Source organism: Myxocyprinus asiaticus, chromosome 35, assembly GCF_019703515.2.
Source record: "Myxocyprinus asiaticus isolate MX2 ecotype Aquarium Trade chromosome 35, UBuf_Myxa_2, whole genome shotgun sequence".
In the NCBI taxonomy this organism is placed as follows: Eukaryota; Metazoa; Chordata; class Actinopteri; order Cypriniformes; family Catostomidae; genus Myxocyprinus; species Myxocyprinus asiaticus.
Genome location: NC_059378.1, coordinates 12,760,421 through 12,777,575, shown reverse-complemented (window position 1 = coordinate 12,777,575; position 17,155 = coordinate 12,760,421). Strand labels below are relative to the sequence as shown.

At 40.1% G+C, this 17,155-nt stretch overlaps 1 protein-coding gene across 3 annotated transcripts in view; it reads left to right on the top strand.

The window, feature by feature from the left end:
- Nucleotides 1-17,155, top strand: part of cadpsa (Ca2+-dependent activator protein for secretion a) — a 165,354-nt gene that overhangs the window by 13,205 nt on the left and 134,994 nt on the right. For all 3 annotated transcript variants that reach the window (XM_051672688.1, XM_051672690.1, XM_051672689.1), the window contains exon 3: nucleotides 10,838-10,951. In XM_051672688.1, the coding sequence (XP_051528648.1) occupies nucleotides 10,838-10,951 (114 nt within the window). The remainder of the gene's footprint in view (nucleotides 1-10,837; nucleotides 10,952-17,155) is intronic.

Genomic DNA, 17,155 nt, shown 5'->3' with positions numbered 1-17,155 from the left:
GAGCCAAAAAATACAGTCTTGCTTTATTACTGAGCAACATCTGGAAATCCTTTCTTCTCTCCCACAAGCTTTCGTTCTCTCATTATTCTCTCTGTCTCTCTCTCTGCTAAACAGAAAAAAGCTATGGATATGGGATGTTGATTCTCCTGTCGAACAAAACCAAATGTGATTCTCTACTGAGTGTGAAGGGAAGGAGAGAGTCTGGTCTATGGAAAACAGCTCTTTGCAGGGAGAGCGCTTTCTGTGGAAGAGTACTTGCTGGAATTATGCACTAGCAACATCCGCATTAAGAAGGTTACAAAGCGAATCAGCACTTTAATGGGAGGAAGCACTGTGAGGACCAACAATTTATAGAGACCATGTTAAAAAAAAAAGTCTTATGTGGCCTCCTAAATAGAAGAGAACTCGATTTAAATTTGTAAACTCCTATCCGCTACGAGTGGAGGTATTATGTCAGCCCTAACGAAGTCTTTGGGAGTTGATCTTATCATCTTGTTTAGTGTTTTTATTTTACATCCCCACAGCATGTACTTTTTTAGATGGCTATTCAGACATATATGCTTCCCTTCCCCCAATATGTCCCCACCCCCTCTCGGGTGGCTGAAAACACTGGATGCTAGCAAGGTTTTAGTGGCTTGATATGACACAGCTTTTGCTTCTATTATCTAAATTCTAGTTAGTGAGTGTGTGAGCGTGTGTGTTAGTAAATTACTACGCATGGATTCTGATGACAAGGCTCTGTGTTTTGTCAGTTTCTATAGTAACCGTCAACAGGCAGGTGTGAGGTGGATCTGAGGTTGTATGTGTGTAGCCTGTACCAATTTACTATTAGCAAATAGAAAGACTGGAAAACAAAATTGCACTGGAGATTACTAATTTATTTAGCTTCAGTAAATCTGACTTTGGAGTTTCTCAACAGAGGTGCGACTAACATAGAGACAGAGAAAGGTAGGGATCTGAATTGAAAGAGAAAGAAGGAGCAATAGAGAGAGAGAGAGAGAGAGAGAGAGAGAGAGAGAGAGAGAGAGAGAGATTAGCCATAGTCATGAGTAATATTTATTGCAGCCCGAGCACTCCAGCTGCAACAGTGTGTGCCAACAGCAATAAAATAGCTATAACACCACGCTTAACAACATGATACTGTATTTTAATCTTTACAGGGAGGAAATGAGCAATTTTCAAAGAATTAAAGGAGAGGAATGGATTGATGGGAAAGAATGAGAGATGGAGAAACAGATAAAGGTGAAAGATTCATTAACGATTTCGTCATGGTTACTTTTGTAACCTCTGTTCCCTGATGGAGGGAACGAGACGTTATGTCGATGTAGTGACACTTGGGGTCACTCTTGGGAGCCCCAAACTCCTCTGCTTTTTTGAAAAAAGGCCAGTGAGAATTGGCGAGTGGAATTTGCATGTCACTCCCCCGGACATACGGGTATAAAAGGAAAACCACTCATTGCAACCACTCATTCAGGTTTTGTGCTGAGGAGACAAGGTCCCGGCCATTTCAGCGGGTAGTTCAGCGTTGTGGCAAGAGGGACACAACGTCTCGTTCCCTCCATCAGGATACGGAGGTTACGAAAGTAACCATGACGTTCCCTATCTGTCACTCGCTCGACGTTGTGTCAATGTAGTGACACTAGGGGTCCCTATACAAAACGCCACAACTATCAGAACTGTGTTACGTGAACTGGCGGTGTGTGACGGGCAGACCGCTGTGTGCCTCATAGCCAGCGCACCAGGCTGTCACGTAACTTCCCCCAACGCTCTTATGAGCGTTGTACGGTCCTACAGGAACAAGTCGACTGCCCAACAATAGGGACAGGCTAGCCCAGCCGAGGCCTCTCTTTTCTCCCCAAAAAGAGTGGAATTTGTTAACCGACTGGGAGCCATAAGTGTCTACATTGGGGGGTGTCCCTCCCAAGGGGAAGACACCGCGGAGACCACACCCCACCCCACCCCACCCAAAAAAATGGTCTTACTGAGTCATGTGGAGAGGTCCCATGGTAGGTCCTACCCAAAGGGGGAGGAGTTTCTACAGTGCATGGCGACCGGGGGCAGAGGGGTCTCTGCCCAAGGAAGACACAGTTTACCGACAGGGAAACGATTTTGCGGAAGATATCACATGGGGTCGCCTTGGGGGAACAAGCACATGTGGAGCACCTACCTCAGTACAGGGTCTCATTAGTGCACATACTGGGCCGGCAAACTCAACTGTCAGAGGGCTAAGGAGGAAAGTCATCTGTGAACACGATTGGGAGTCAAGAGCGCACGTCTTCACCTCAAGGGAGGGGAAAGGCGCTATGCGCAAGTGGTACACCCGGCCAGCTGTCCCGGAACTTAAGCTAGCTCATGCCTGCCAATACACGGGACGGGACCGGCTCAACCTGGAGATTGTAGAACCTCGCAAAAGTGTTGGGTGCTGCCCAACCCTGCAGATGTCTGCCAAATAGGCGCCACTGGCCAGGGCCCAGGAGGCTGCCGCAAAATCGTATACCCCCTGGCCGCTCCACCATTGAGGGTAGTGAGAGCAGGGGAGCTGAAAGACCGGGACCGGGCAGTAAAAGGTGCCTCCCACGATCTTGTCAGCTCCTCATGCACTTCCGGAAAGAAAGGGACCGGGGCGAGGCGTGGCTTTGGGTGGTGCCCTGAGCCTAGGAACCAATCGTTGAGCCGCAAGGGTTCAAGGGAGTGGAGGGTTCCACTCTAGCCCAACGCTCGCGGCTGCCCGGGAAAGCATGTCTGTCATTTCTGCGTTGGCGTGAGAGTGGGCGATCGTTCCCGAAGGAGGAAGACCAGCCGAAGCCTCTGGGTCAGACTGGACGAGCGCGCTCTCCGATGCTGCGCTCGATAACTCATTGTCTTCCCGAGCTCTGAACGAGAAGTCGAACTCATGCTGAGACGAGCCGGCGGTCTCATGCATGAGCCCGATCGGGGCAAGCGAGCGTGCTGGGGAATGGGAGGTCCATGGGGGGATACCCAGCGGAGATGGTCCCATTGATGTCCCCAAATCACCCCCAGTGCTAACCGACGCGGCCTCAAACCCATAGGTAGAAGGACCGGTGCGGGGAGCCGCAACGTTGCCATGGTCATGTTCTCGCAATGAGGACATGACTCATCCAGGAACGATGTCTCCGCGTGGGCAGTGCCCAGACACGTAAGACAGCAATCGTGGCCGTTCTTTTTATGAATGAAAATATATTCTTTTAGAATATACTCTCTTATTTCTGCTCTGCCGAAGTGCCCAGGGGCATTCTCTGCACTCCACGGGTGCAGAGGGGGAGAAGCCGCTGAAATGTGCTGTAAATCCAGCAGTTTTGAGGTGCGTCTTTGGAGGGAATTGAATTCAGTGCACTGAATACAACTGCTTGGCTCCGAAGAGAAAATCTGAATAAGTGGTTGCATACAGCTCCTTTTATACCCGTATGTCCGGGGGAGTGGCATGCAAATTCCACTTGCCAATTCTCATTGGCCTTTTTTCAAAAAAGCAGAGGAGTTTGGGGCTCACAAGGGTGACCCCTAGTGTCACTACATTGACACAACGTCGAGTGAGTGACAGATAGGGAACTAAGTAGATTCTGCTCAGTCATTAGTTACATGAGCATTTGTTTCTGAGAGTCTCCAGTGAGAGGGTGTTCATTGATTATGTATGCTTTACACCCCTGATATTCAACGCTGATATAATATGTCATACGATTATGTCAGCTATGGTGTTGAAACCAAATCAAATTACACCAACTGAGTTTATATTAAGGTAGATTTTATATTGAGGATTGACATTCTGGACCTACACACAGAATATGAATTGAAATACAATACATTTATGCATTTGGCACATGCTTCTAACCAAAAGATAAAAGCAGTAGATTAAAGGTTTACATTTCAACCTGGTCTCAGAGAAACACGTAACTATACCTATATTTTTGCAAAATGATTTTTATGTGGCCCGCTGTCAGTGTTGGGCAAGCTACTCAAGAAGCTTATTCCTAAGATGTTTATCAGTGCCATGGTACAGCATAGTACAGTATAGTGCAATACAGTATACAGTATGGTGCAATATAATATGTACGTATGTGCATGTATGTGTGATATATATATATATATATATATATATATATATATATATATATATATATATATATATATATATATATATATATATACTACCTATACAAACCCATGTATACAATATACAAAATCACTATTTTTTCATTTTATTTTTCATATTTATACTACTACCACTACAAACACAAACCATTTGAACATACAGTAATTTTTCTTTGAACATTCCTGTATAACAAATGTACGTACAGATACTATTCATCTTATCCTTCAATTCTGTGTCTAGCTGTTGTATTTCTGTATGTACTGGAAGATTCTGTTCAGAGGCAAAATTCCTTGTGTATGTGAGCACATCTGGGCAATAACACTCCAATATCTCATGGTATCAGATGGTAATACCATGGTACTTTGATGTACAATGTGGCGGAACAACCCGCCCTTCCCTCTCATCATTGTCTCCCCGCCTCTTAGGGTCGTTCCTCAGCCAGGCTCATAATGGGATTGGGCTGGAGACAAAGAGAGGCTCAACTTTATGAGCCTCGTTTAGGCAGCAGATGATGAGGCACACCTGATGTGAGTGGAGCCTCATCAATGCTGCCATAAAAATGCAGAGGGAGAAACCTCCTTGGGGAGCCGGCTTATATCTCCTTGTGTGCACACACTGGCACCCTAGCAGATCCAGGAGCAGAGCGGGGAGAGAACCGGCCAAATTAGATGCACGCTGGACCCACACCCCCAGATTGGGGCACGCGTTGCGGCCGACGGGCATGGATGCCGGGCAGCGTTCGGTGTAACTTGTTACTTTGTACTGTAATTCAATTACTTTTTCCTTGAAAAGGTTAAGCAAGGCATTACTCTTCATTTTTTAGTAATTTAATTACAGTTACTTATGATGTAGCCTACTTGCATTACATACTGTATAGACTTTCAACAATTCTATATAAAACAATATTGAATTGAAAATCGAAATTTAACATCTAATGATAACATTTGTTTTCTAATTCAACGCGGGCCCCTTTAAATGCATAGGCAGTTTTGCCTGCACGTGTGAGCTTGCACCACTATGTTGAGAAATCATTTAAGTGAAAAGATGTCAGAAGATACAAATGGCTGTTTTACTAAATGGAAATATCCCCATTACTATGAGTTTGACAAATGCAGATCCGACGCACAAGTACCTACTGAAGCACTTGACAATGCAACATAGATATACAGTATTAAGAGATCACAGGGGCTGTTCACACTGAACGTGATTTTGCACACGTCTGCACTGTGTTTTAATTGTTTTCTGATGTAATCATACACTAGACGGACATCTTTGACTGCTGCGGTGCATCTTGCTATTTCATTCAAGTCTCGCGCAGGACTGACGGATTTTAGACACCATGTCAGGTTAAAATGTGTTTCAATATTTAAAAATGCACCTCGAGACACCTGTGTTCTGCTTCATTTGTTGCGCTGCGTCTAGCTTGTATTTAGCGCAGGCGTCATTAAGATTCGATGTTCTGAAGAAGTTTGGGTGTCAAAACGGTCTTCATGTGGCTGTTGCACCGCTACACATGATTCCAGATGGTAAAGTTTCAGTCCAAATAAAGTTTCAGCGTGTGATAAACGGTAGGCCAATATTTTTTCCCTTCTGCTCTGGTTTGCTGAGGGGCCTCTTTGCCTTGTTATAACTGTTTACTGTTACAATACTGTTACGAATGTTACCTACGATGCTTACATGAAATACAGCTTTTGCAACAAATGTACTTGCTGGAGAAGAAATTATAAAGAGAATGATTGATTTTGCGTAACAGATTTTATTAAACATTTAGGAACAGTTGAAGGACAGTTCAAGAATAATTTATTTGATGTTATAGGATATATTTGAAAGAATTAAAATAATAATTTGATGTCTATCTATTTGATGTTATTTTATCTGATTAAAGTTAATAAGGGTTTTAGAAAAGTAATTAGTAATGAGTTATTTAATTGCATTTCATACAGAGTAATAAGTACAGTAATCTAATTACAATGTAGAAGATGTAATTAGTTATTAATTACTTTTTTGGAGTAACTTACCCAACACTGATGCCGGGCCGCCTTCCTCTCACACTCGCCGCGGCCCAGCGAAGCTGAGAGGCCAAAGGAGTTGCCACCCCTCAAGCCACGGACCACAAAGAAGAGCGCATGTGGCCGCCAGACCCCACCCACATCCTGGATCCTGCTGTGGACACTCCCCATCCTTACACGACTCCCCTTTCACCGCGAGGATGCCAAATTCCCCTTTATTTTGAACACTATTCCCCATAGACACTTTTATTTCCCTTCTTGGACTTTTTATGTTTTTTATTATTTCCAATAAACTCCTCTCCGAGGCTTGACGCCACACCCACTGTGTCTGTCTCTTGTTTACCCAACCACAACAACTAACATTTTGTATTTACATAGTGCTTCTAAGTACTTCAAAGAATACCATAATACTACCTTGGCACATTGATTCAGTAGTTAGTTAGTATGTATACTATTGCATTTGCACGGTGCCATAAGGTAATTCAAAGAATACCATGGTACAACCATGGTACTTCAATATACACTCACTTAGCACTTTATTAGCACTTATTCATGTAATTTATCTAATAAGCTAATCATGTGCCAGCAGTGCAATGCAAAAAATCATGCAGATATGGGTCAGAAGCTTCAGTTAATGTTCACATCAACCATCAGAATGGGGAAAAATGTGATCTCAATGATTTCGACTGTGGCATGATTGTTGGTACCAGATGGGCTTGTTTGAGTATTTATGATTTTCATGCACAACAGTCTCTAGAGTTTACTCAGAATGGTGCCAAAAACAAAAAACATCCAGTGAGCGGCAGTTCTGCGGACGGAAATGCCTTGTTGATGAGAGAGTTCAATGGAGAATGGCCAGACTGGTTCGAGCTGACAGAAAGACTATGGTAACTCAGATAACCACTCTGTACAATTGTAGTGAGTAGAATAGCATCTCAAATGCACAACATGTCAAACCTTGAGGGGGATTGGGTACAACAGCAGAAGACCATGTCTGGTAATTTATTAGCACCATAATGTTCCTAATAAAATGCTCAGTGAGTGTATGGTTACCATATTTACATTGTATTAAAATTGTGCTTCAAAGTACTTTAAAGAATACTACTATGGTATCTTGATATATGGTTACATATTCATTACTATTGTATATAAATGGTGCTTCAAAGTAATTGAAGCACCATGCATATACAATAAACAAAAATACCTTTGTTTATTGTGTTGTAAAGTATTCAGTTAGTGTGTTGGAGAGTGAGAAACCGCTCATAATGATTCAGGTGGTGCGCATGAGTCACTCTGATTGAATCGCTAACTGATTCAGACCTCTTTACAATAATGTGTAAGCAATTCACTGTAAAGAACCAGCTCAAATGTGTGGTTCAATTGTGAATCGGACACCTTTAGCTCTGCATGGTTATATAGGACACAGAAGGTGAACCCTGCAATTCTAGCCATAGAGGGAACACTTCAGCATGTCAACCAGCCCACCAGGAAAAGATGGCTCATTAGACCACGCCAAAGCAGCCAACAGTGGTTATGTGACAGATACATTCACTGGGGACGAACAGCAAGGTTCTCAATGTCAGAAACATCCTTGGGTTTGCTACAAGTAAATTTCCACTGACCAAAACAAAAGGCCATGACTTAGCCATACAGCTAATGGGAAGTAGTGCTCATGTGATACTGGAAAGAGGGTGGGGTTGACGGCGACATATACCTAGGTGGCAGACATGAGCCCTTAAATAGACCGACCGTGACACTGATAGCCAGTCAATCAATGACATCATTACTCAAAGACTAAAAACAGAGAAGTGACAACCTATCCTGCAACATTAATGTAGCATTCTTAAAAGACTAATTTCTTCCTGATCAAGCCCCAGTCATCATCTAGAAAGCCACCCTTTAAAATCCTCTTGTTCCTGGGTGTGACATAATCTGAAATTTTGAAAATCTAGCTGTTCTGCCCTACAAAGGCAAAATGCAGTACTACTCCAACACTGAAACAATGAAAACATGGCTTCAAAGTTTTTAAATTGTCCAGCCAATTTTGTGGATTATGACATTTTCACACTCTTTTTTTCTGATTCTGAGACAAACCCATCTGTCACAGGACAGATCATAGTCTAAGAGACCTGGTTGTCCAGTGAAATGTGGATTATAACATTTTCACACTCGGTTTTCTCTGATTTTCAATTAGAGATATGACCTAAACCAGCTCATAACTCTCTATAAGAGCCTCAGAACCTCTACACTGGTGAGAATTGTCATGGTGAAGTAGACAGGATCGGATTTACGATTTCTGAGGCCCCAAGCAACCAACCAACCTGGGGCCCCATTTTATGTAAGCATCATAGGCAACATTCGTAACAGTAACAGTAAACATCAAGGCATGGCAGCCCCTCAGCACACTAGAGCAGAAGGAAAAAAAAACATTGCTGTTTATCAAGCACTGAAATTTTGCTTGGTGCAGAATAATCTTGAATAATGTTAAACATTGTCAGTCACCTCTGCAACCTGAATCTTTGTGACACCTGCCTGCGCTAAAAACAATCTAGATGCAGCGCAATGAATGAAACAGAATGCAGTTATTTTTAACGTGACACAGTGTCTAAAAATGTGCCGGTCCTGCGGAAATCCTGTATATTTTTTCATAAATTACAAACCCGAACCCAAAGTCCTACTTGAAAAACTGACCCGAACCCGGCGGACCTCTAACGTGAACCGCTCTAAGAGCGCTGACAACAACATATTCCTGTGTGTTCCCAGAACATCATGTCACCCCTCAAGAAGTTTTTGCTGAGCTTTCCTACCGGGCCCAAAGTCCGGGGCCCCATGCAATTGCGTGGTTTGCGTGGTGGGTAAACCGCTAATGGACGTAGAGAGAACATTATGATGAGAGTGTTTTGAAGATGCACTTTAATTGCTCTACATCAATGACCCATCCACTGTAATCACTACTGCAATTACCACAGGAGTAATGGAGCTAATGCAGCTGCCTCTCATAGTTATGAGGTCATACTGCTTAATAACCTGAAAGGGGGTAATGGCCGTCCGTTTGTATTCTGTGACCACGGCAACATACTCTAAAAGGAGAAACACCTGGGATTTTTAAAAATGACATCCAGCATACACAGACACACACTGATCCCAATGCTGAAAGGAGTAACCATATGGTTTGAGACTCTGGGGGTGGACACACTAACATATCAAAGGCCTGCTTCTGTTTATCAGTGAGGTGTGACAAACAAAAGAAAATTAACTAAATTCAGCATCTCATTCAGTTAAATCAATGGTGAAATTAAAAGGAAATTGTGTTTACAATGATCCTCTGCTTAACCATTCACAGTGTGTGTGTTTGTATGCCAAAATAATAAAAAATAAAAAAAAGACAGAAAGAACAAGAAACTGAAACATAAGCAAACTTTTGAATAGCACGTCTTTATAAATTTATAAACAAATGTATCAAATTACCCATAAGTAGAACAATGGAACATATGCCCTTTGATTGATACATATTCTTTTTAAATGTTGTAACATGTTTGAGCTGTACTGCAACCACATTGCTATCATTTCCATAGTTTTCTCATTTTGATCTGTACCACTTATCTCAAGGTAACCTGACCGACATTGTAGCTAACCTTCTATGCACCACGGAGGACCACGAGTCACCTATGTCTATTGTCAGTATGTTACGTTGTTCTGTTTTGCATTTATTTCATCAATGAGGTGGTTTCAAAAAACCAAGAACCACACCCATCTCTTATTTGCAAAATAACAAAACCATTGCTTAATCAAATCTGTTTTCTTATTTAGCATTAGTTCTATCCCTCTAATTAGTTGTTACACTCTATAAAGCTCAGATTTTAAACCGAACGTCTTAAAAAACCTTATGGCATGTAGGAAAAAATGTGATGGAGAAGGACGCAGGATAAGCTCTATAATTTTAAATTCCTTATTCAGCCTCTTAATAATTTGTGTGTTGTTAATGTTAGTGAAGTGGAGAACACCTCAGTGTCGTGGATGGAACATGAATACATGGTTAAACAGGATATTAACAGAGCTCTGCAAACATTAGGAAAATAAGACAAGGCTTAACTGCTAAAAAGCCAAGCTTTCCAGCACAAAGAGGATCTTTTTATAGCCAAATGTCACAATATATTGAGCAAACCACATTAGCAGATGCAGCACTCTGTGGGCAATTGTGTTGGGATTCTGTAATCTTGATGCTTGCTTCACATTTCTTCCAAATCAAAGTCTCTATAGTGTTATAAAATGTGCAGTGTCTCTCATTTTCAGTTGTCTAACAGTTTTATGTGGATTCATGGTTTAAATTTGATCTGTTTCTGTAATTTGAAATGGGTAAGTGTTCTAATACTTACTAGCAAAAAGTCTGTTGAGTGGAGGTTGGCCTTTTTTGCAGATCGAAGGTCACGTTCATCTCTACAAACTCTAATAATAACAGTCAAACTGATCTCTCAGAGCAAAAACAAGAAATGAATGACTCAAACGGAACATTGTTGCTGATTAATTTTGGTTTCAGGCTAGAACTAACAGATGCTGTTAACATCTGGATGCTTTTTACTTTGCATTTTTCGTTCAAGTCACATAAAATGAAAATGTTTGAAAACCAGATTTCCAACTTTCTAATGCCTACTCACTTATTTAAAGTCATATGTAATGCATTTGAGCATTAAGCTTCTCTTCTCTTCTCTTCTCTTCTCAGATCAGTAAGCAGCAGCTTCAAACAGTGAAAGATCGTTTCCAGTCCTTCCTGAATGGAGAGACTCAGATTGTAGCAGATGAAGCATTCATCAACGCTGTCCAAAGCTACTATGAGGTATGATGCAACAAGTCTGGGCTTACACTCCCAAAGAATGTCAAACTAGCTGAACTATCAATCAGTTTTCCCAATTAGCTGTATACATCTCTGTAAATACAAATGGTAAAAACCAAGTTTGATTCAAAATCACAGCTAGCAGAGGTGGGTAGTAATGTGCTACATTTACTCCGTTACATTTACTTGAGTAATTTTTTGAAAAACGTTTTACTTTTAGAGTAGGTTTAAAAGTGGGTACTTTTTACTCTCACTCAAGTGAATTTCGAGTGATTTTTTTTAACTTTTACTTCTTTACAATGGCCGGAAATCCCGTCGTTACATTATTGGGTTTAATTTTAGTGTAATTTATTGAGAGATTATTGAATGGGACTTTTACGAGAATGGAAGTTCACACAGCTGCGCACGCTGACACAGACTGTCACTCAAGTCATCAGTGCTGCAGCATCAAACTCTTCAAAGTGAAACACTTTCTTCGCTCCGCACAGTGAATAAAAGAATAGTTTTGTCATGCAATGTCTTCATTTAACATCACGAGGCGATCGTATGGCGAAGAGAGTGGCTGTGTCCGAAGTCGTTCACTCGTTCACTCATTCACTATTTCCTGTATAATGAATGGCAGTGAGTGCACTATATCTCAGCAGTGAGTGAATGAAATGAGTGAGTGAATTCGGACGCTGACGGATACACTGAGTGTCGGAGCTCTGGGGCTGTCGCAGAAACAACGTCACATATGCACTTTTAAAATACTTGGGCCTTACATGTTATTCTTATTAAATAATATATTGATACAATAAATTTTCATTCTGCTTGTCATTTTTAATATATAATGTGTGTTAATATAAAGAGTAAACACATTTGATCAAATAAAGAGTAAATTTTAAAATGAATCTGTATGTTTTGCCTCTCTATATGTTTTTATGTTATTTTAATCAAGTAATGATTTGTCAAAAAGTAATTTAATACATTCAGCATGAAATAAAACATTGCGGGAAGCAGTAAACTCCCAGCTCGTACGTCTACCCTGCGGTGGATTGTGGGCAATTAACCGTTGTCGAGTGTACATCAAATGTACAGAACTAGGCAGTACTGCTGTACAAAACTAATGATCTAAATTCTTTTGAAACTGAAAACTGTAACTACACTGAAATAAGAATCCACACAGGACTTTAAAAGCTATGAAATAGCAAAAGTAGGTATTAATAAAGCATGATCTTGCTTTGGTTTATATTTCATCTTTATATATAATGTCCTTGTGGGACATTTTCACGTTTTCACCGTAATAATTACTAGAAATGTTTCCAAACCTCTCTTCTTATTGACAAATTCATCCAGGTCTGACAAGAGCCCTTCACAGATGTGTATGACTTTCTTTGATCTACTGAACTCAAATGAAGATTTTTAGAAGAATTTCTCAGCTCTGTAGGTCCATACAATGCAAGTAAATGGGTGGCAACATTTTAAAGCTAAAAATCACATAAGTCAGCATAAAAGTAATCCATAAGACTTAATTTAATTTAACCAGTGGTTAAATTAAACTAAGTCTTTAACAATAAGACTTAGTTTAACAAGTGGTTAAATCAGCATCTTCAGAAGTGATGTGATATGAAAATGTGTGGATGAGAAACAGAGAAACAGATCACTTTCACATTCTTCTCTGCATATTGCCCCCTGCTGGGCAGGGAGAAGAATGTCTAGCAAAAAATGACAAATATTGATCTGTTTCTCACCCACACCTATCATATCACTTCTGAAGATATGGATTTAACTACTGGTGTCTTATGGATTACCTTTATGCTACCTTTATGTGCTTTTTGGAGAATCAACATTTTGGCTTACAAAGCTAAAATATTCTTCTAAAAATCTTAATTTGTGTTCTGCAGAAGAAAGGAAGTCACACATATCTGGGATGGCATGGGGGTGAGTAAATGATGAGATAATTTGTATCCCTTTAATGTGATAGCTCAGCCATAATTTAATATTTTGTCATCATTTCCCTACCCTCATGCTGTTCCAAACCTGGGAGACCCTTTGTATTATGTGGAACACAAAATATGTTAGACTGAATGTTAGGGAGTGACAGTGTCAGTCACCATTCACTTTCAAAATATGGAGAAAAAAAATAAAAACATTCACTGAAAGTAAATAGTGACTCAGGCAAACATTCTGTCTAATATCTCCTTATTGTGTTGCATGGAAGAAAGTCATATGGGTTTGGAACAACATGATGGTGAATGATGACAGAATTTCCATTAATAATAATTCTGTAATACATGATAAATGTGTATTATGTAATGGAATATAGGGGAGTTAACGTCTATTATGTCATTTGTGAAAGTAATGAGTTACTCACTACTTGAGTACTCTTTTAATTGGATACTTTTTTACTCTTACTCAAGTAATTATTTATGTTAGTATTTTTACTTCTACTTGAGTAATTGTTTTTTTTTTAAAGTAATTGTAATTTTACTTGAGTACAGTTTTTGGCTACTCTACCCACCTCTGACAGCTAGTCACAAAGCTTTTATGCACAGTTGTAACCTTCAGATTTACAATAAAAGTATGGATACATCTATAAATGAATGAATGAATGATTGAATGTTACATTTAAATAGCGCTTTTGACACTACACTCAAAGCGCTTTACACAGTGAACAGGAGACTCTCCTCAACCACCACCAGTGGATAAAGGAATAGTTCATTTCTGTCATTATTTACTCACCCTCATGTCGTTTCAAACCTGTATGACTTTCTTTTTTAAATTCTAATGAACATCCTGGTCTGTCTTTTCAATACAATGGCAGATGATAGTGACTAATTTTAAAGCTTAAAACAGGACCCAAAAGTATCATAAAATTAGTCCATGCGACTCATGCATCATATTCCAAGTCTTCTGAAGACAGACAACAGGTTTTGGTGAGAAACAACCCAAAATGTAAATGATTTTTTGTGAACATATTGACGTCTGTTGCACGTTTATTTATAGTTGCTTGTGTGTTTATGAAAAGACTAGCACTGAAAAATGCAAGTGGACTAGCGACCCACTGTGAACAAGCTTTTCTCATAGCATTCATGACTGTGCAATGGACATCAAGACCAGGATGTTTTAAAATGTCTCCTTTTGTGTTCAGCATAAGAAAGAAAGTCATATAAGTTAGTTTTTGGGTGAACTATGACTTTAAGAGTGTTGACTGGGGATCAAATCATGATTAATATTATGCTTATTTTGACACTAATCTTAATCAACTTTTTTTTTTTATATATAAAAAAGGACAGGAACCAACTTTCATATAATGAAGTAAGGTGCTGACAGAAAATAATTCTACCCTGCAGGTGGTAAGACCTAAAAATTGAGCTGAAGTGAGAATTCAAGTTTTAATAGGTTATTACAGGAATATGAGATAGAGGTTTTGTTCATGTAGTTGGTGCACCAAATATTTATTTTTTTTTCCACTCAAACACATATACAGCATGTGTATAAACAATGGGAATACAGAACAGACGCACGCAATAAGACATTCTGTGTGAACGGCCCCTAACTCGTCCATTCGCACGTGTCTGTGTGTGAGAGCGCGTGTGCGAAACAAGTTCGGTAAGCCTGTTTATTTTTTCATTAATTACAAACCCGAACCCGACCCGAACCCGAAGTCCTACTTGAAAAACTGAACCGAACCCGGCCCGAAACCCATTGAGTTCTCGGGTCCCGTTGGACCCGGGTCAGGTTGCAGACCTCTACATTCTATATGGTGTATATAGTCCAAGATCACTGTCTTATTTGGAAGATAAGAGCTAGAGTGGAACAGAAACAAAACATACAGTAGTTTGTGGACCTTTAAACATTTATGCATGAAAAAGTGTTCTGGAACAGTGGTGGTGCTGAAAGGCTTATGCACCTTACTTTTGAGAACACCTAATCATACCCTCTGTCCCTTTCATTAACATAATGCAGTTTAAAAGGGATTGTTTAGAACTTGTTAAGCTGTCTGCCTTGAGTTGATTTGATGAGAAGAGTAATCCACATCTGTGTTTATGCTAAACATGTACAGTAGGCAAACAGGGGCAAAACAATTTTTTTTTGGGGGGGATTTTTCCCCTTTTTCTCCCAATTTGGAATGCCCAATTCCCAATGCGCTCTAAGTCCTCGTGGTGGTGTAGTGATTCGCCTCAGTCCAGGTGGCGGAGGACAAATCCCTGTTGCCTCCGTGTCTGAGACAGTCAACCCGTGCATCTTATCACGTGGCTTGTTGAGCGCGTTGCCATGGAGACATAGCACGTGTGGAGGCTTCACGCCATCCACCGCGGCAACCACGCTCAATTCACCATGTGCCCCACCGAGAACAAACCACATTATAGCGACCACGAGGAGGTTACCCCATGTGACTCTACCCTCCCTAGCAACTGGGCCAGTTTGGTTGCTTAGGAGACCTGGCTGGAGTCACTCAGCACACCCTGGGATTCGAATTAGCGAACTAGCGAACTCCAGGGGCGGTAGCCAGCGTATTTTACCACTGAGCTACCCAGGCCCCCTGGCAAAACAATCTTTAAAAAAAACAACTACAATTAAATAATTTTACACATGTATCAATCAAAAATAACTTCAGTGCGAGATGAAGAGAATATGCCTTTTGCCTAGTACTAATAGTAAGATACTAAGACTTTGCCTTTGTGAGAAATGAGTAATTGCAAAGTGACACATAATGGCCTTTAATGATAGTTAAGGTGAGATATTATCTTTTATGACCTAGAATAGGTGAATCAGGAATAAATTACAGGAAAGGCTAAGGTACTGGATGAAGAGGAAAAATGATACTTTTACACCTACAAAATTGAATATTTACAACATTTTACCGTATAACTACATGTACTGTCTTTTTAAAATATATTGAAAAATGTTTACGTATATTTTATGGTAACTACTCGTTAACCAATTGACATTTTTTAACTGTAGCATTTTTACAGTCTTTTACCATTAAAATTACAGACATTTTTTACAGTGTAGCACTGGTGTCTAATACTCTGAACACAACCTCTGTATTCGAATCACACCTGAATCTATATACACTTGAAAGTTTGCTTGGTTTAATAAACCTTACACCACAACACTTTTGGAAATCCATGAATAATCTGATGCTATTGAACAAGGGAAGTATTTTACATTAATCTGATGTCAACAAAACCTAAAATAAAAAAATACATTGGGTTACAAAAGTTTGAGATCACCAAAAAGCTTCTATTTTGAAGGGATAGTTCAGCCAATTTTTTTTATTTTCTCATCATTTATTTACCCTCATGCCTTCCCGTATGACTTTCTTTCTTATGCATAAATAGAAGAAAAAGAATATCTCATCGGAATGCGTTGCAAGATATGTGAAGAATGTGAGCTACTTTCTGGAGGCAATTTATTTGGAGACAAGCAGGTATGAGAAATGCATTGTACCATAATAATTGCAATCGGAAGCCTGCAAAGACGCGAATTAGACGTCATCACAAGCAGTTCACTTTATACACGATTTGGTACGATTGCTTTTATATCAGCAGTGAACCATACTGGTGTTCACATGAACCATACCCCAGACCACCTTTTCAAGCGGACTAGGGATGCTGTAATTATACGGTTTCACTATTAACCGTGATTAAAAATGTCACAGTTAATTTAACCACAAGAATTTAGAATCCACGGAAATGCTTTATTTAGACGTGGCAAAAATAATATACATAATGTATAAATATTTAATATAAAATAATTATTCATGTGATTTTGTAAGCCTAAATGTGAAAACTCTTGTGCCTGTGTGGGTACTGGAGCTGTTGCTATGGTTACGGACGGTGGCAGTGTGGTGCTTAGCCAGGTGTCGTGGACTGAACGTGAACTTTCAATTCATGTGAAACTGGGGCTACTACACACAAACTCCAAAATATAACAGAGGAATTCGATCTACCAGACTCATATCTACCAAAAAAGTGACTTAAATCAGCAGTTAGGGAGCATTTAAATGACTGACTGAAGACGACGGATGTAAATTATGCAGAGAGAAGTCATAGAAAGAAACATCCTGAAAATGGGACAGGATGCTCCACACTGCATTCAACAATAAATGTAAATTTTAGTCTGCTGTGAGTAATGTTCCCATTAATATGCATAGTCCACAGGTTTATTTGTAAGGTGTTGTGGACAATAATTTTATAGAGTCTGTTGCCGATTCTTTAA